This window comes from Arvicanthis niloticus, chromosome 6, assembly GCF_011762505.2.
Source record: "Arvicanthis niloticus isolate mArvNil1 chromosome 6, mArvNil1.pat.X, whole genome shotgun sequence".
In the NCBI taxonomy this organism is placed as follows: domain Eukaryota; kingdom Metazoa; phylum Chordata; class Mammalia; order Rodentia; family Muridae; genus Arvicanthis; species Arvicanthis niloticus.
Window position 1 is genome coordinate 105,954,701 of NC_047663.1, and position 17,913 is coordinate 105,972,613.

General features: G+C 55.5%; 4 protein-coding genes across 10 annotated transcripts; 1 reads left to right on the forward strand and 3 right to left on the reverse strand.

Annotated features, from left to right (window-relative positions):
• Window positions 1-2,433: 2,433 nt before the first annotated feature.
• Window positions 2,434-8,539, reverse strand: Slc34a3 (solute carrier family 34 member 3). Of its 7 annotated transcripts, none has more exons than XM_034505473.2 (14): window positions 7,692-8,539; window positions 7,085-7,218; window positions 6,866-6,923; window positions 6,514-6,600; window positions 5,934-6,062; window positions 5,709-5,852; window positions 5,520-5,631; window positions 5,234-5,429; window positions 4,986-5,075; window positions 4,762-4,849; window positions 4,512-4,679; window positions 4,309-4,425; window positions 4,108-4,232; window positions 2,434-3,066 (listed from the first exon to the last, which is right to left on the reverse strand). In XM_034505473.2, the coding sequence occupies exons 5-14, from the start codon at window positions 6,052-6,054 to the stop codon at window positions 2,602-2,604; spliced, it is 1,626 nt and encodes a 541-aa protein (XP_034361364.2). In that variant the 5' UTR covers window positions 6,055-6,062; window positions 6,514-6,600; window positions 6,866-6,923; window positions 7,085-7,218; window positions 7,692-8,539; the 3' UTR covers window positions 2,434-2,601. The 7 variants fall into 7 exon arrangements, with proteins under 7 accessions (XP_034361364.2, XP_076793660.1, XP_076793659.1 ...); XM_076937545.1 differs by having other exon boundaries at window positions 6,514-6,579; window positions 6,866-6,989; XM_076937544.1 differs by having other exon boundaries at window positions 6,866-6,989.
• Window positions 8,540-8,606: 67 nt separating this feature from the next.
• Rnf224 (ring finger protein 224) lies at window positions 8,607-11,966 on the reverse strand. The gene has a single exon (XM_076937552.1). The coding sequence runs from the start codon at window positions 9,897-9,899 to the stop codon at window positions 9,429-9,431; it is 471 nt and encodes a 156-aa protein (XP_076793667.1). The 5' UTR covers window positions 9,900-11,966; the 3' UTR covers window positions 8,607-9,428.
• A 75-nt stretch (window positions 11,967-12,041) lies between these two features.
• On the reverse strand, window positions 12,042-13,236 carry Cysrt1 (cysteine rich tail 1). The gene is made up of 2 exons (XM_034507798.2): window positions 13,081-13,236; window positions 12,042-12,727 (listed from the first exon to the last, which is right to left on the reverse strand). The coding sequence occupies exon 2, from the start codon at window positions 12,717-12,719 to the stop codon at window positions 12,288-12,290; it is 432 nt and encodes a 143-aa protein (XP_034363689.1). The 5' UTR covers window positions 12,720-12,727; window positions 13,081-13,236; the 3' UTR covers window positions 12,042-12,287.
• A 2,443-nt stretch (window positions 13,237-15,679) lies between these two features.
• Window positions 15,680-17,556, forward strand: Rnf208 (ring finger protein 208). Its single transcript, XM_034507796.2, has 2 exons — window positions 15,680-15,821; window positions 16,077-17,556. Exon 2 carries the CDS (start codon window positions 16,591-16,593, stop codon window positions 17,386-17,388), a length of 798 nt encoding a protein of 265 aa, XP_034363687.1. The 5' UTR covers window positions 15,680-15,821; window positions 16,077-16,590; the 3' UTR covers window positions 17,389-17,556.
• Window positions 17,557-17,913: the final 357 nt, after the last annotated feature.

Sequence of the window (17,913 nt, forward strand, 5' to 3'; positions counted from 1 at the left end):
AGCAGAAGTTCTGTACTTTTTTTTTTGTTTGTTTTTTGAGACAGGGTTTCTCTGTGTAGCCCTGGCTGTCCTGGAACTCACTCAGTAGACCAGGCTGGTCTCGAACTCAGAAATCTGCCTGCCTCTGCCTCCCAAGTGCTGGGATTAAAGACGTGCGCCACCACTGCCCGGCAGAAGTTCTGTACTTTAACACAAAGACCTTCCTGGGCTTCTTTGAGATGTTTGGGTCCCAAGCTGGGCAATAAATACAAACAACATAGCAAAAGACTGTGGCTCTTGAGCATAAGCCCACCAAGGACAGTGGCTGCCACAGCTGGTGGGGAGATGCCCTAGGTCTTTACTGTGAACCAAGAGTTCCCCTGTGCCAGTGGGGAAAGAAGACCCAGTATAGCAAAAGGTCCTGGAGCCTACAGCTTGAGAGGATATGCACAGAGCTGGCCAGAGGAGCAGGGAAGGAAGGCAGAGCGAGCTGGGGGAACATCGGAGCATCGGGTGCCCGCCCTCCCTCCCCAGTCTGCAGCTGTTGGAGGTTGCACAAGGAAGGCTCTGTTTACTGGTGGCCATGGTCCCAGTGGGAGGGTGCATTACTGCCAGGCAGGAGCAGCAGGCAGACAGTCTCTTGTGGCCTTAAAGGACCCTGTGGTCAGCTTTTGTGGAAGGCCTCCCCTCACCCCGGAAGGAGGTGCCAAGGTGCTTCCCCTGTGGACTAGGCCTCACTGACTCCCTCAGTGGATCTTCCAGAGATGCAGCCTGGCTCCGCCCCTCCTCTAGAAGATCAGAGAACACCGGAGGCTGTGTAAAAGCACCCTTCGGTTGGTCACAAGAGTGGGTGAACCAAGGCTGCAGTACACAGACCTTGCTCTGTCCCCGCTGGAGCTTATCTGCAAGTCCTCAGCTCAGTCAGTTCTCTAGTGGACCGAGTAAATTCTGGGCCTAGGAAGCCTAGGAGCTGGGGGTAGGGAATGGCACAGAACCAGGGTGACAGTAAAGGCTAAGGACAAAGAGGGCCTGGGATATTCTAAAAGGACAGAAAGGACAATGGAGGCACCTACAATATGTATGGGGGATCGACAGGAATCAGAAGCACAAAGGACATGGCTCCGTGGTTACAAGCTGTTGGTGCTTGGGCAGAGGGCTTGGTCGTTCACAGCCATTCCTCTATCTGGTGATCTGATACCTTCTGACCTCCAATGTCACCAGGCACATGTGGTACACATGCATAAAACACAGCCAAAAAAACCCCACTCATACACATATATCTAAAGTAATGTAAAACAAAACAACAACAACACACACACTAACAAGGATAGAACCCTTGGGCAATAAATGGATGTCTCTAGGGGCTCCCCAGGCTTCATCTCCCTGAATGCCATACCTGTTGACTCAGAGTCTAGCTAGGCAAGCCTGGAGGTTGGGGTGCAGGGGTGCAAGGAAAAGTTTTAGACCAAGAAAATTCACACCCGTGGGTCACATGTGGTCAAGAGTTATTATAAATGAGCAGACTCGAACTTGTGAACTTAAAACATCGAGGGCTTTGTTTGCTGTAACTCAGTCTCATGGTTCTGGATAGTTCTCATAGCTTTGCAGATGACAATACTGTGTTTCAGTGTCAAAGGGGTAGATGCTGTCAAATGCCTGAGAGCTGTAATAGACAGACCAAAAGGGATCCCTGTCAGCTCCACTGTGGGTCTGATTGCTATAACTTGGGCCTGAGTTTTGGGTTGCTTTCTCTTTCGTGGTGTGGGAGGGGTGGGAGGTCTCTGCCTCTTCTCTGGTGTCCAGTTACCTGTTGGCTGCAGGACAAACCTTCCAGTTTGAAAACCAGACCGTCCAAGTCCAGCAGGAGGCAAGAAGGAGGGCAGAAGCCCCAACCAGGGCCCCATGCTCTCCCAAGTCCTTTCTTACGCACTCAGGCGAAGAAAGTGTTGTCTAGGCCTTATATCCTAACACCTAGATGGGCAAGTTCTAGGAGGCTACCAGGACAAGTCCGGGCACCAAAGGTGTCGGAGGTAGGGTGCCTCCTAGTCCGAACCCGTTGTTTAGGATCCTGGCAGGAGGAATGGTGCCCCCTGGCGGCTAGGAGACCATGCCTGACCGAGCTTGCGGGCTGGACGCAAAGTCAGCCTCTTGCACAACTCGGTAAAAGTCGTATACTCAACTGAACCTCCCTCACACCCATCGCTGGCGGAGCTCAGGCTCCCTCTCGACGTGAACTTGGGCTCTCTGCCCTGCCCAGCCTTCCCAGGCAGCTCTCGGCCGGAAGGCCTCCTGTAAACCGGCTGTCACCAGCCACCACAGAAATAAACAAAGTCTCGGGCTTGGGGATGTGGGGGGAGGAGCACCACCCTAATCTCGAGTCTCCGCTAGGGGCAGCATGGCGCTGCCTGTCCGTCTCCACTCAGCCTTGTGATAGGCACCCCCACATAGGAGAGAAGGTCAATACTCCTCAACAGTAACCTTGTTTATTTGCAAAGGAGAAGATGCAGGCGACTAAGACATCCATGGGGGCCCTGCCCGGCCGCCCCAGAGAAAATTGGGAGGCCGTTTCTACTGCCTCCAGTGCCCTGAAGCTAGTGGAGCTGGGTTGATGGCACCCACTTTTCACAACTGCTGAGAAGCTATGACTTGTGGGTTCTCATAGCAGTGAGCCACTTTGCTGGTCATATGGGCGTTGCTGCAGGCCCTGCAGGGGCAACAACCAGTCACCAGGTGGTCCCAGGGCTCCAGAGAATGGAGCCAGAGTGGCAGCCAGGCCCAGGATCGAAGACAGTGAGGCAGCCAGGATGGTCGGTGTCGTTGCAGGACATTAATCAGGATGAGAAGGAGCACCATTCCCACCAGAGGACCCCCCACTGCAGCCAGCACTGAGACCCCTGCCAGGGAAAGTCCGAAGGCTGCTAGGGGTAGCAGCAGGAAGGTGAATAGTAGGTAGACAATGGCCACCCAGCGGTACTGGGCAGTCAGATCCCCAAAGCTCTTGGCCAGTGGAATTGGCAGTCTCAAGACAGGCACCAGGTACCACAGCAGTATGCCAGCCAGGTTGAAGAAGAAGTGGATGAGAGCAACCTGGTAGGCAGGGAGGGCAAGGGGGTGAGGAGCCTGGACCAGATGACATAAGTCACCTGGGCTCTGGGCTCTTTAGAAACCATGTCTTTCCTTACTCTGGTCAAGTCTGACGCTTTGCTGTGTCCTACTGAGTGGTTTGGATGGACCACTAGGACAGCATAGTCTAGGCAGAGTAGACTCACATTTATCGTCTTACCCCTCCCTCGAATTTTAGGAGATAGGGGCCTATGTCAGCACCCTTGTGTGGTAACACATCCCTGCTGCTATCAGAGACAATGGGAGGTGGGCAGGGAACAGCCTTTCTTTCTGTGAATGAGCACAATCCAGAGGGCTGGGAGAGGATGGTGCAGGCTCGGGAGGGTCTAAGTGACAGTGATGATACAGAGGCGATAAAAAAGATGCCAAGTGGGATGCAAGGAGAGCTAGGCTCAGTTTTCCCTACGGCAGCAGCCAGTGCAATCCAAGATTTCAGAACCTGATCCTGTCCTAGGCAGAGGGAATCTAGAGTCAGGGCAGTGGACCAAAGACTAGGTGATTGAGAGTCTAAGCTGCAATAGGATTAAGGCCCAAAGCTGGGAGATTTGGGGTTAGGAAGAAACAACTTAGAGGCAGAACTGTTTCTCAGCTCAGGTGGCATGATGAAGCTAGCACAGCTCAGCTGGAGCATCACCAGGATGGAGTCTGGGAACACAGGAACACGAAGGAACAGGAATTTGGGAAGAGTCCCATTGCAGGCATGGACCAGACCACCACACTTGGATACCCCAGGATGTAGGGGCCAGAGGAGCAGGGGTCCTTTGGGGAATCTGGAGGGCTGCCAGTGATAGAGGGACAAAGGGCATGAGATGACCACAGGTCATTCTGAGAAAGCAGTCCTGGACAGGAAGAACTGAGGCTCAGGCTGTGAGGTCCCTGCAATATCCTCCTAGGTCTGAGAGTAGAGCTGCAGGCCTGTGGTCAGAGACTGAGGAGCCCAAGTAGAGCCTGGAATGTAGCCAGCCTGGGCTGGTCTGTGAACAGGGAAATGGTTGAGGCCAGTACCTGAACTGCAAAGAGTAACATGTCTGCAGGGCTGGCCAAGGCAGCCAGGAGGGCTGTGGTGGTGGTGCCAATGTTGGAGCCCAGGAAGAGGGGGTAAGCCCGTTCCAGGTCGATCACCCCAACCCCTGGAGGAATGAAGGGTTACCAGGAGGCCCCAGCTCAGCTCCCCCAACGCCAAGCCCACTGCCCACTTTGGCTCACCCATGAGAGGCACAATGGCTGCCGTGAAGACACTACTGCTCTGAAGCAAGAAGGTTAGGCCTGCACCAACGAGGATGGCCAAGTAGCCGCCGAGCCAGCCAAAGGGGAAGGGGAAATCTGCCGGTGTGCATAGTGGGGTGCTGGGTCATTCCTAAATCCCTGCCTGGTCTTCCATCCCAGGCCCAGGGTGCCCATACACCCACCTGCATTGATAACAGTCTTCACAGCCTGTGCAATGCGGCCCTGCAGCACCAAGTTGAGCAGTTTAATGACGAGGACCAGACAGACACAAAGCACCAGCAGGGAGCCCGCCAGCAAGATGAAGCCCACAGCCAGGTCTGTGAGGTCTGAGCCCACAAACAGGTGGTGGCCTGTGGCAGGGCGGGGTGGTGAGTACAGGAGAGTCGGAGCAGAAAGCAGGGTAGGGCTGGTGGGACAGGGGGAGGAACTCACAGGGCAACCTGTCCTCCTCTGCAGATGCTGAGCTGTTCCTCTCTGTACAAGAGCTGAAGAGGCCGCATTCCTCGCTGCTTCCCTGGGGCTGAGGGATAAGAAGGACTCAGGCCAGGCTCACAGCGCTCACAGGAGGCAGACAGAGATTCAGAAGGCTCACAATCAAGTGGGTACGATTCGGCAGGTCAGAGGTCAAATGAGAGATAGGGTCAGAGGCACCTCACCGTCTCCCCCCTGAAGCCACACCAGTGCTTAATCAGGCTGCCGTTAGTGGTGTTGCTGGTAACACTGCCGGTAATCACACTGCTATCCAGCTGGTAGATAAAGGGAGTACATTTATGTGTCTGGCATTCCTCTCCCTCAGCCTGTTATCAGCCTAAACCCTCTTCTGTCCCCGTCCAGGACAGGGCCTCTGCCTCCTGCTCTGTCAGCCAGGCAGGCACAGTGCCTTCCTGTGACACGTCTGTCTCACCTGGATGATGAAGTGTGTGAAAGGCTGAGTCAGTGCCTTGAGGATGTCGGGGGCCTGCCCCCCTGGCTGCAGGCTAGCAGTACCCAGGACCAGCTCACTCAGTCTCTCTAATGCTGCGGTGGCACTCTCCAGTGGCAGCAATACCAATACTGTGAGCCAGTTGAAGATGCCATGCACAGCTGAGCCGCTGAAGGCCCTGCAGTCACAGGGGGCAGGCCGTCTTCTGCCTGAGCAGCCTCCACTGAGGCCAAGGCAGAACCAGCCTGACTCTTCAATCATTACTCACCTCTGAAATGCATCCCGGTCCCCTGACTGCGCCATTGAGACCAGGGTGCTGGTAATGGAAGTCCCCACGTTGACGCCCATGATGACAGGCACAGACACCTGGACAGTCAGCACTGTAGGGGTGCCATTTCAGCAATGCCTGCTCACTAACACCCCCCCCCACTGCCCTGGGAAGGAGAGGTGCACTCACACTTAGAGGCCACCATGCTGACCACGATAGAGGAAGAGGTGCTAGAACTCTGTACAAGGACCGTGACCAGCACACCAATGACCAAGCCAGCCACAGGGTTGGACAGCACCACATTGTCCTTGAAAATGTCTCCAGCCATTTTGCCTATTCCCCACAGGGAGATGCAACAAGGCTGTAAGACGTCAGCTTCCCATGCCCACCCTGGCCTCCCACCTGGCCACTCACTGCCTAGGAGCTGGAAAGCAGAGCTGAGGGTGTCCAGGGAGCAGATGAAAAAGTAGAGGCTTCCCAGGAGTCCACATGCCTTGAGAAAGCTGCTGACCACCTGGCGAAGCCTGCTGGCCATGCCAACCTCTAGGGACATGAGATAGGACTATCTTTGACCAGCTGGCTACTGGCCAGAAACCCCAGCGCCCCCCACACACACACACACACTTTGCTCCCTGAGAACAGGGCCCATGTTTCCTGTCACCTCTCAGACACAGCACAGGCTCTCCCTTCTGTCCCATTAGGCAGAGCCCACGTCTCCCCTTGTATTAGGTCCCCAGGGCAGAGTCTGTGTCCCTTCCTCTGTCCTCCCTTGCTTCCGTGCTCTATGGCTTAGCCCATGACCTTGAAGGGGGAGTCCCAGAATTGCAGCCATCAACAGGGAGTAAAAGGAATACAGGCAGCTGGGAGAGGGTTTCCTCAAGCATTTCAATGTGGGTTTCTAGGATGTGGGTTCTGTTAAGTCCCAGACTATACTCTGCTGGGAAAGGGGAAGCCTGGGATCTGCCTGTATGCTGTGTCACACCCCCGGGCCTACCTTTCAGTTGGTCAGTGTTCTTCAGCTGAGAGAAGGTCCAGGGGTCTGTGCCTTCCTCCTCTAAGCCTGGGATGGATGGTAAGGTCCCTGAAGGGGTCAGGCCAGGTAGGGCTGTTTGTAGATTTCCCAAGGAGAAGGACAAAAGGAAGGCAGAGGTGGAGGGGGCTGGGGCACAAGGGTATGAGATGGGGCCATGGGTAAGGTTCAGAAGCAGGGCTAGGGAAAGGTTCCAGTGAGTCTGGCTCTGGCTGGAGGTGTAAAGAGACCTCTCAACTTCAAGAGGGAAGCTAGAGAAATCTCATTTTTGTCTAGGGTAGTTGTCAAGAGATAGGAGTCCAGGAACACGTAATACCTGCATTTCTCAGACTCCGGTCCACCAGGTCAATTGCATCCAGAGTAGGGTTGGGGACCTGGCCACCAGCGAGGGAATTTGGCATGGATTTCAAGAAAGGGAAGACCCAGGCCCAATCCTAGATCTGCTGAGGGCAAGGCAGGTATGAGCTGGTTGTTCCTCCTGTTCCACCCTCTACCCCACCAAGCAGGCTAAAGTCACCTCCCAAATCCCCCACACCTTGCAGGTCTTGGTGGCTCTCCCTTCCCTCTGACCACAGACAGATGGATACGGTGACCTCGGGTGGTTATCAGACGAGCGAGCTCAGTCTAGTTTCAGGGACACTGGCTTCCCAGCTCCCTCACTGGTCTTTGCTGAAAGAAAGTTTGACAGCTGACTGAGGATACAGGGTTCTAAGGCACCGACAGGAAGTAGCTGCTAGCTAGAGAATCCTGGGCTTTCACCTATCAAGTGTCAGTAAGGACACTGCAGATGGTCCCAGCTTAGACTTTGGTATTTGATACCAAACAAGTGACGTCTTTGCTTGATAAAGGTCCTACCTCCCCAGACTTAGGAGCAGAGCTTGGGAACCCCTGCCCATGTCAGGGCCCCCTGGCAGTTCTGGGCCCATGGGTCTCTTTGGATCTTAGTCTACTCTGGCCCTTCCACAGTGCTTGGGCTCAGGCCCAGGGGTCCTTTGTATCCCCTCCCCCCAGTCTGCCTCTAGGCTCTTTTCACTTGCCCTAAGGTCCCGGGGTTTCAGAATGATGCCCAAACCCTGGACCTGATGCTCACTAAGCTCTGGGCCCAGTGTCCTAGAAATTGGTCTGGTTCTAGGAGCTCCTACCTGCATGTGTGGTGAGGGGGCACCAGCGGGGAGGAGGCACAGCGGGAACAGCTGCAGGTCAAAGATCTGTCAGTGCGCACATGACCTGCTGTGTGTGGAGCCCCATTAATGTTTACCCAGGAGCTGGGGCCCCCAAGGGGAGACCCTGCCTGGCCCAAGGCTTTATTCAGACCCATATCATCCTAGGGCTAGGACCCCTGAGCCCCCAGCCCAACTCTCTTGGGGTGGAACTTCTTCCAGAGATGGGCAACATCTGGCCAGGAGCAAAATACAGCTAGACACTGCAGCCATCAGTAGGCATCTGATACATTTAATGGACATTCTACACCACCCAGGCAGGACACTGTCATTCTGGCTGGGGCTGCCTAGAAACCCCATGAGAAAGTTGCTTTTCTTCCTTTTGTGCTGCAAACTCTGCAAACCTTATCATGGTCATCTCTGCACCTGACAGAGACAAAAGAGAAGCCCTTTGCACCAGGTGGGTGTGGAAGATGGATTTTCTCAGGTGGCCTGGGAATTCACCCAGGCTCTGAGGTCAGCAGATTCAAATCTGAGTTTAAGGGTGGGGCCAGATTCAGAAGGGCCTTCTGTGGAGCCCAGGAGGGGTCCAGGATTTGGAGTCTCTATCTGTGTGGAAGGAGGTGGGCAGAGGAGCTCATCATTGACTGACCCCTATCTGAATATCTTTTCCTAGCTGAGTGCTGTCCTGTCCGCACATGCATGTGAAATGTCCCTTCTTGTGGTTCAGGCCCCTTCCAGCTCTTGGGATGAGGACTAGGCCCTCCCTTGCAGGCTATTTTCCCAGTGGCCCTGTGAGTTCCTGCAGCCTTCTCTGTTCACTGACCAGCCTTGTCCCTAGCTGCTTGAGGGACTTTGCCCAGGGAAGGAGTCTTCTCAATGTCTATTCAGCAAATTCTCCTGCCTCCCATCCTACACCCACTGCCCAGGAGGCTCCTCCCAGGGGCTCCTGAATACAGCTCTTTCCTAGCAGAATGGAGGCTTACAGCTTTGGCCTGGGGCTGTCAATCACCTGTAGCCTCTAGCATGTTCTGAAGGGTCTGTGTTATAGTCACCAGTGATAGACGGAAGCTGAGAGTCTTGAGATAGGATAATGAGCTGTGAGACCTCAGTCAACAGAGCTAACCCTCTATGGCACCCCTCTTCGGTACCTGTCAAGGAGGTAACATTGTACTTCAGAGCCTCTCAGGCCCTCTGAGAACAGAGCGTGGGAGCTCAGGGACCATTGTTGGATAGATAGTAACACATGAGACTCCAGGGACAGAGGACCTCCCTCCTGGTTCATACCTCTGCATGTTTATAGAGAGGAAGACCTGATCTGATGCCAGCACTCGTATACAACCATAGCCTGGACTTGTCCAGGCCCCTACACTCACTCCCACAGACTCTTGGGAGCCATTCTCTGAGCTGAGTGAGTCCTGGCTTTACAGGAGGCACAGACAGCAGGATGTTGGCTAGCCAAAGTCAGGCTACTTTGGATATGGGAATCTAGACCAGTAGAATGGGAGGTCGCCAGCCTACTGTTGAGTCATAGCACCATGGCCATTGACTCTGACCTTAGGCTATGGCCCAAAGTGCTCCTGGTCAAGGTGACACCACTATGTTCGGCCATGTAGGCAAGTTGTCTTGCTAGCAGGCTGTTCTGTTTACACTGTGTTTGATCAGTGGCTCCAAGGTAGGCAAGCTACTAAGCAGAGTTCCCTTTGTGGGGGTGGAGATTTAGACTTCAGGGTTTCCAGTGGGATACCAGCACAGTCTTCCCCAGCCCCAGCAGCAGCATCCAGACTGAGGGAAGTGGGGTTGGGGGCCCAAGATGGGGTAGAGTCCAGCTGGCTGCTGAGTGACAGTAGTGCTGGCTTTGATGGGGACAGAGGACCTAGGTTCTATTTTTGATGGTTCCTGTTCAGCTTTGACTGCCAAGAAGGCAGCCAGGTCCAGGTCCAACATGGTCACCCCTCCACGAGGCATAGGGGTACTTTGTCGGCACTGTGGACAGGGGATCCAGTGTTGTTCATGGGCTGGAGTATCCAGCCGCCGCATGCATGCTTGGCAGAAGGTATGGCCACAGTAGAGACGTCGAGGCAAGTGTACTGACAGGTCATAGGCAGAGTAGCAGATGATGCAGTCATTCCTTGGGGCTGTCAGGGCTGTCCCCTCCTCCAAGATTTGGAGGCTGTCAGGCTGCAGCATCCTAGAGACAGTATGAGGGGACCAACAGAACAACAGCACAAGCTACAAATCACCTCTGCCCACCTATGTGACAGTTTGACCCATGTTGGCCTCTGGAATGCCTGCCCGGAAAGTAATTGCCTACACACCTGGAGGAAAGGTGGTAGTCTTGGCCTGTCATAAAGTCTGGGCATATCTCTTGTTTCTGTGGCCACTGGCTGAAATGCCACTATATCCCACTGTTGAGACCCCTCGGTGGGCCCTCCTGCTTACCCCCACCCCTAGCCTTCTTGAACCCCAGGCTTCTCTTACCTGCATTCACTCCACCAGAAAGCTATTCCAAGCTAGAGGATTGTAGGAGGAGGGGGTGGAGACCCTGGATACCTCATGGCTCCCTCCTTGGGCTCGCATTACTATCTACACAGGCAAGACAGCAGGAGGCAGGTGGTGGCAGCATCAAGCTGGAGTGGGCTCCTCTTTCAGCCACAGAGTGTCTGCAACTGGATCTGATGCACCACCCACTGGGCAGGAGATAAGGTGAGCCAGCCCCCTGCATAAGGGATGCTGCCGAGGCTATTGGGCCCTGTAACTCCTAGAGATCTGGCTTTGTCTTTTTCTGCCCTAGCTGTCCCCAGCACCTATGTCCTCCCGGTTCTTGTACTTTTCTCCCAGGCTCAGCCCCCACCCCTCTCGTCCAATCCCCACACTGTAATATTTTCCTGCTTTGGCCTGAGTGAAGCCCAGTCTTCAGCGGCAGCTCACATCACGTCTCAGGGAGCCTGCTCCCACCCACTAGCAGCTCCAGAGTAGCGTGCAAATTCTTGATAAATTGTGGCACTTCTCAGCATCATCCTCTGTCCATAGCCTGGCTCTGTGATGTCCTAGGCAGTACCCAGCCCATTGGCCCTAAGGTGGCACTTGAACACAAAGTGTGCCAATCTCCCTCCCACACCCATCATCCCCAAAGCACTCCCCTGCTCAACAAAAGCACCTCCCGAGGACTGCCCATTAGACCCCCAGCCTTTGCAATAGTCCAGGGAGACAGGTCAGGGAAGTGGGCTGTGTTCCCTGTGATTGAGACTGAAGACAGTGCAGAACTAGGAAGACCCACTTGTGTTGGGATAGGCTGTTAGGGCCCCTAGAATTACACAAGGGGTTGCTACAAGAAAGCCAAAGGGCAGAATAACCCTCTTTTCTCACTTTTACCCACTCCCTTGGCAGTCTGCCTTTAAGACTGGTCAAACGGGTTCCTGTACTGGCCTTTACTAGAACAGGGACAAAGATCTTGGAAGGGAGACTTGGTACAATGACCTATCTGCCCATACCTGGAGACCTCGACACACTACATGTCTAGCCTGCCCTCTCGTATGACCTGTCTCTGCATCAGGGGATGGCTGGCTTCAGGAGGACTAGTTTGTCTTGTGAAGCCAGCTCTTCCCTTCCAAGTGGTGTGTGGCTCTGCCCTGCCCCGGAAACACCGGGCTGCCAGGGTTGGCTTTCTTGCATACTCCCTATCCTGGCATCTCATACATGGCCCCTAACAGGCATCTTACACTGCTTGGACAGACAAGAAGAGAGCACTCCACTCCAACCTTCCCTGCCTCACCTTCAAGGCCTAGTATAGATCACCTGAAATACGAAAGCAACAGAGCTCTAGACTATAGGAATCACATTTTGTGTGAAACCAGAAATATGCCCTGGCTGAGGCTGGGAGGTGACTCACATTGGGCAGGGCTGGATTCTGGGTCCTACATCCTGTGTTCCCACTCCCTGAAACCTGCTAACACCAGCTCCACCCACCAACAGTCCTCCAATCTGATCCTCCTCTAGAGTACTTTCTCAGGGCCCCCCAGCTGTGGCATGGCACCCTCCTGCCTTATGACCCAAGGTTAGCCTTGTTTACTATCTCAGCTTTAGCCTTAGGGAGTACAGGGAACTGGCCCAAAGGCAGTGGACATATTACCACCTACAAGCCCCTGGGCAGGCTGAGACCTGCAAGGTCCCTAAATTATGGATATCATGAGGTAGTCTCTGGATCTTTCCAGTCTCTGGAAGATCCCACAGAGTTTGGGAGCCTGATGGGGAGATTGTATTTGTCTATGTTGTGTTCTAGACTAAGACCCTCTGTCAAATGAGCCCCTGGTAAAACAGCAGTCACGGGCAAACGCTCATCCTGCTTTATTGACAAAGTTTTGCAGGATGTGAAAGGTGTCCCTGTTGCTGCCAACATGGCTAGTGGCTGGAACCCTATTCCAGAGGGTTCCAGCTGAACCTTCCTGGTGGACAGGCTCCCTGTCCAGGGCAGAAAACGGCTGATGCTCATGACAATGGCTGTTCCTGATGTCCAGCACCACTTTTTGGCACTGAGCAGAAACCTGGAGCCCACAGCTCTGGAGGTTGGATAGTCAGCTAGGAGACAACACAACAACAGCTGTGACAACGGCAGAAGCGAGGACAGTGGCAGCAGGAGCAGCAAGGGCAGCAACAGCAGTGGTGGGCAATGTCATCACCACGCCCGACAGGTGGCAGGCCAGCATAAGTCAGTCCCGATGGACGTCGCCCACTGCTATAGGGATTGCAGGGTGACTGCCAGGTCTGCTGGTTCTGCTCAGGAGCAATACCCTTGATGCCCTTGATACCTTTGGGCCCTGGGGCTTCAGTAGTTTCTAAGAGGCCCACTGGCTCTGGGGTACAGGTTCCTGAAGGCAGAGGCTGAGTCTCAGAGGAGGAAGATGAAGAAGGAACCTCCTCTAACTGCTTCCCCAGGTCAGATCTCAGGTGAGCCCGAGGGATGCTGATGTGGGCATATGGATTCTTCACAACCATCTCATGGGGGTCCATGGTCCAGGCTGCAGGGGTGAGCAGAGAAATATATATGGACTCAGGGGAGAGAAAATCTGCTTGAGAGCCTGTAGCCTAAGAAGACACCCATTTAAGAGGAGTCTACCCTGTGGAGAGCCATATCCCTCAGGCATCTATATGCAGATACGGAGACATCAGAATGTGTGCAAGGCCTATGTGTATTGGAGGTAGGCCCAAGTACCCAGTTATCACCCTCCACCAAGTATCCAAGAAATGCTCTAGGATGCAGCAGGGAATGTGGACAAAAGGCTAGAAGCCACTGATGAGCTGGTCCAAGGGAGAGCAGAGGCTGCCCAGGGGAAACCTGTAAGTACAGGTTAGTGTCTAGACAAGGACTCACCTGCAGCAAGCAGCAGCAGTCTGTCTTCCTAGTCCTCCAGCTCCAGGTCCCAGTGCCTGTGAGCGAGCTACCAGCAAGTGCTTTTTCCCTCCTAGAGAGGGGTGGGGCCTTGGGGCGGAGTTCAAAGATGGGGTTCCCAAGATCCCAAGTGGCCTCAACAACTAGAGCACGGCAGCTAGCCACCCCTCATTTCCAGATGGGTGGAGGTCAAGGTTCGGGTTTTAAGGGGCATTTGCCAATCTGGGGTGACTCAATCAGGATTCATCTGAGCATGCCTCACCTCCTTGGGTCATGGCCCCAGAAAGGAAGTGGAGGCAGGCCTTCAGATTCTGGGGTCTTCAAATGTGCTGGGATTACCCGTTTATCTCTCACATCTCTTCTGTCTCCGTTTTGAGTTCCTCCTTGCCACCAACTGTCCATACCCAGCACATACTGAGACGTTTGAGTGTACAAGACAAAACTAAAACTATTTGGAGAACTGTCCACTTTTATAATAATAATAATAATAATAAAATTGACACAACTTCACAGATACACTTATCTTACAGTTAGTAACATGAACTTCAGACACAAGTGACATTTTCAACTCCTTTCTTAAACTTGCAGTTTCCCTGTGTTGGTGAGTTGGGGTAAAAGCTCCCCGAAGTTTTCTGTTCCCAGCACCCATTCTTGGCCCTGGCACCCTTCTGCTTTTGCGGCTTCACCTCCTTGCTTATAGGGGGCACGAAGAATGACGGTGGGTTGAGACAACAGTGGGCTTCCTTGGGTCTACAACTGGTGGGACGGGCTCAGACTCCAGTCCGGGGAAAATTCCAAGTAGGACAGGGCCGGCTAGCCAGGGTGAGTGAGTAAGCCCGCGTAGAGCCAGTCAGGCAGGTCGACACAAGAGTCCTAGCAACTTAGCAAGTAGAAGGAAATGGGTCTGGGGGAAATATGCTTAATAGGTGAAAAACAGAACCACCCTTAATCGTGCTCATCGCCCCTCTAGACTCCGCCCCTAGCCGGGAGCATGCGTAAACCCAACCGAGGTGCTCTGTGGAAACTTAATTCCCCAGAAGCCTCCGCGCTCCAGGGTTTCCTAAAGACCCGGTTAGGACGGATCCTAGGCTCCCACCACTCAACTCAGAACCGCCTGGAGTAGGGGAACCTTATTCTCCTATGGGGCGTGGCTTCGTTTCACCGGGCGGGCGGGACCCTAGGCAGAGGGTGGGGTCGTAGGTGGCCTTACGCGCATGCTGAGTGAGTGGGTAAGTGAGCAGAGTCCTCCCGGGAAGGGTGCGCTCATTCCTTCCTCTGGCCACAGCTATCTGAGTTGCCCAGCATCATGCCTGGTTCCCACGAAACGCCTCCCCTCTACACCTCAGTACCTGACCCCTTCTCTCATATTGTTTTGCTGAAGGAGCCCTGAAGTGGGCCAATGGTGCCACAGAACTGTAAAGTCTGGCCCAGCTTTGGCTCACCAGGAACACTGTTCCATTCGTCGAATTGTACGGAAAGGGGCTGTAGCCTGAAGAAAATCTGGACTTTCCAGGGTCAGGCATAGGACTCAGTGTTGGTCACATGTATGGTGGCCATGAGAGGGAAGAGAATGGCATTCTGAACATGTAAACACCTGGTCATCAGTGTGTCCTTAGTCCTTTCCTCACGGAGGGCTCCCCCCACCCCCCACCCCCGAGGCAAAGGTGTAGCTCAGGTAGAAGAGGACCAGGTAGGAGGAGGAGGATGAAAGGAATGGGGCCTCTGCTGGGTGGGGTTAGTTTAGTACATACTGTGAGACTTAGAAGCACGTGCTGACCTGATGAGAGCCAAGAAAGGGCTACCCCACCCTAGGCAGGTGAGTGTGCGCAGTGGGCCCTCCACCCTACACGCAGACTGCCAGACTATCCAGGTATTTCCAACTCTCCACCTCCAGTCCGTGAACCCTCTGAGCCTCCTGTGACTGCCCCAGCCCCCTCTGTCCACTCTTCTGGTATTCACCTAACCCCTGTCTCTTTTGCTGTCCTATCTCCCTCTTCGACGAATCCTTGTGCGTGTGGATACGTCAGTGAATTGGAAAACTCCCGGCGTTCACACGGGGGGTGTGTCGGGGTTTGGAGTGAAAGGACCCTGCCCTTTCAGAGCTCGAAAGGTAGCTGAGACACAAGTGGAACGCTGGAATCCAGGCTCGGGCATTGCGAGGCTCAAAATGAGGGAGTAAAATGTGAAGGGTTCCCTTACAAAATTCGGCGGAGGGTTTGGCCCCTCGGAGGGTCAGCCAAGAAGGAAGGGAATGTTGGCCGCACGGGGATTCTGACCAGCCGGTAGCTAGCTGGGGGAGGTCGACACTGGGAGCCGACGCCAGGCCAGGCGTGGATCGAGGGGCGGCTAGGAGACTGGCCCCGCCCCGTGGACCCCGCGCGGGTCCCCAGACGGGGGGTGGCGCTGCGGGCGCGGGCGGGCGCCGCGCGCACTGCGGTCCCCGCGCCTCCGCCGCAGAACGCGCCACGCTCCGCACGCACCTGCCGCCGCCGCCGTCGCCGCTGTCGCCGCCACCGCGCCACCGAGCCTTGCGTCCAGCACCAGCGCTCGCGCCCCTGGGTGCCGCCTGCGCCCGCCATCGCCCGAGGTCTCCCCTGGAGCCGCGGGAGCTATCGGAGCCACTACAACAGGAGAGCCAAGGTGTGAGCGCCGCATCCGGGCCTGCCTTTGAGACAACCTCTGCTGCGGCGGCGGCGCAGCCGGGGAACGCCAGGCTGGGGCAGGTGAGCGCGCACGGGGGGAGGGGCGGGGGCCAGACACATCATCCCTTTCCATTTTCATAGTCAGTCCTCCGAACAGTGAGTCCGGCCTCGGAGAGTATACCGGGGAGGGGGTTGCGTTCAGAGTTCCGTGGAGACATGGATCTCACGGATGAGGTCAGGGTCAGAGGTCGGGCACCCTGTCCTTTGTGCAGGATGGGGTCGAGGGCGAGAGTGAGGTGGGCCCCGTGCTGCCCTCACGCTGTCTCTCACCCGCAGCTCGGGCCTGGTGCAGGCCTCTCCATTGCTGTTGCCGCGGAGCCTGCAGCCCAGGTCCTCCGGCAGCCAGGGATCAGGCTAGCTGCCTTCCCTGGGCGCCCTGTCCTGGAGCCATGGGGCCCACCTAGCCCCTGCCTGCCCAGATGTCCCGGCCCAGGGACTGCTGACCTCTGCTACAGGAGGAGGCCCCTCCACGCCCCCTTGCCAGCCTCAGCAGACAGAGACCCTGGGTGAGCCCCACAGCCCAAAACAGCCTCCCGTACCCCCTTGCCACCGCCTGCTTCCCCCTCCCCCTCCTCTTCCTCCTCCTCTTCGGACTGAACCAGCTAAGCCATTGTGGCCTCTGGGAGGGGGGCTGCCCTCCAAGCTGTCACCGGCTGCCCCTTGCAGTCCACGGAGTAACCGTGGTCCTCAGCAGGCCTGGCAGGACCAGGATGCAGCCCCTTCTCTTCCCCCACGGCCCCACCCAACACCCCCACCTGTGCCAACGTCCAGTCTGACTGTAGAGAGCCGGATGCCAGCTGACCCTGGGCCTGAGGTGGGCAGTGGATGGCCGGGCCTCCTCATGTCCTGCCTGAAAGGCCCCCATGTCATCCTCAAAATGGAGGCCATGAAGATTGTCCATCCTGAAAAGTTCCCTGAGCTCCCAGCGGCCACCCCCTGCTTCCCACCTGCACCCAGGCCCACTCCCACTCTGGCACCCAAGCGTGCTTGGCCCTCAGACACAGAGATCATTGTCAACCAGGCATGTGGGGGGGACATGCCTACCTTGGAAGGAGCATCCCACACTCCACCCTTGCCAAGGCGGCCCCGCAAGGGCAGTTCTGAGTTGGGCTTCCCCCGGGTGGCACCAGTGGATGAGGTCATTGTAAATCAGTATGTGATTCGACCTGGCCCAACAGCCTCTGCACCTTCATCATCTGGGCCAGTGATAGCAGGTGAGCCCCTGGAATGCCCTACCTGTGGGCACACGTACAACGTCACTCAGCGGCGGCCCCGTGTGCTGTCTTGCCTGCACTCTGTGTGTGAGCAGTGCCTGCAGATTCTTTATGAGTCCTGCCCTAAGTACAAGTTCATCTCCTGCCCCACCTGCCACCGTGAGACTGTGCTCTTCACTGACTATGGCCTGGCCGCACTGGCTGTCAACACATCCATCCTGAGCCGTTTGCCACCTGAAGCCCTGACTGCCCCATCGGGTGGCCAGTGGGGGGGTGAATCTGAAGGCAGCTGCTACCAGACCTTCCGGCAGTACTGTGGGGCTGCATGCACCTGCCATGTGCGAAACCCACTATCTGCCTGTTCCATCATGTAGTGTCCACCTGCCCACGACTGCCTGCAGGCCCTTGCTCGCCGCTTCTTCAGGGAACTGGCTTTGTCCTGTTGCCTGCTGACCCTTTCTTGCCCACTGTGGCTTCTGGCCCTACCCTGCGTGGCATTGTCGCTGCAGCCAACTTTGCCATTAAAACTCTTTGCCAAAGTTTGCACTTGTTCACTGATTGAAGCAAATTCCTGTAGGCTATACCTGAGCCTAGGGTAGGTTCCCATGGTCTAACCAGGAGCTGTCAGAGGGCGACCCAGCTGCATTTAAGGTTGGCCTGCTCTGCTTGTTGAAGGCCAAGCTGGGCCAAGTATGCTGCTCAGGTCTGGGACTAGCTGTGAACATGTTGCTGCAGAGGACTGCTAGTGTGCAGTACATGGGGATGTGGCCCAGCTAGGCAGGCAGAACTTTTGCCTGTGTGTGGTGAAGCTCATTGGTAGTCCCAGCACTCTGGAAGCTAAGGCAGGAGGACTGTGAAGTCAGCATGGGTTGCACAGAGATCCTGTCCAAACAAAAAGT

Excerpts from the sequence above, each read along its gene's own strand:
- Slc34a3 (XM_076937542.1), bottom strand. The coding sequence starts at position 6,950 with ATGCCAAATTCCCTCGCTGGTGGCCAGGTCCCCAACCCTACTCTGGAT. Across the intron at positions 5,853-5,933 it reads TGCTTTCCAGCTCCTAGGCA|GCAAAATGGCTGGAGACATT; the intron begins GTGAGTGGCCAG and ends TGTGGGGAATAG. Across the intron at positions 5,430-5,519 it reads GACCGGGATGCATTTCAGAG|GGCCTTCAGCGGCTCAGCTG; the intron begins GTGAGTAATGAT and ends CTGTGACTGCAG.
- Rnf224 (XM_076937552.1), bottom strand. The coding sequence starts at position 9,899 with ATGCTGCAGCCTGACAGCCTCCAAATCTTGGAGGAGGGGACAGCCCTG.
- Cysrt1 (XM_034507798.2), bottom strand. The coding sequence starts at position 12,719 with ATGGACCCCCATGAGATGGTTGTGAAGAATCCATATGCCCACATCAGC.
- Rnf208 (XM_034507796.2), top strand. The coding sequence starts at position 16,591 with ATGCCAGCTGACCCTGGGCCTGAGGTGGGCAGTGGATGGCCGGGCCTC.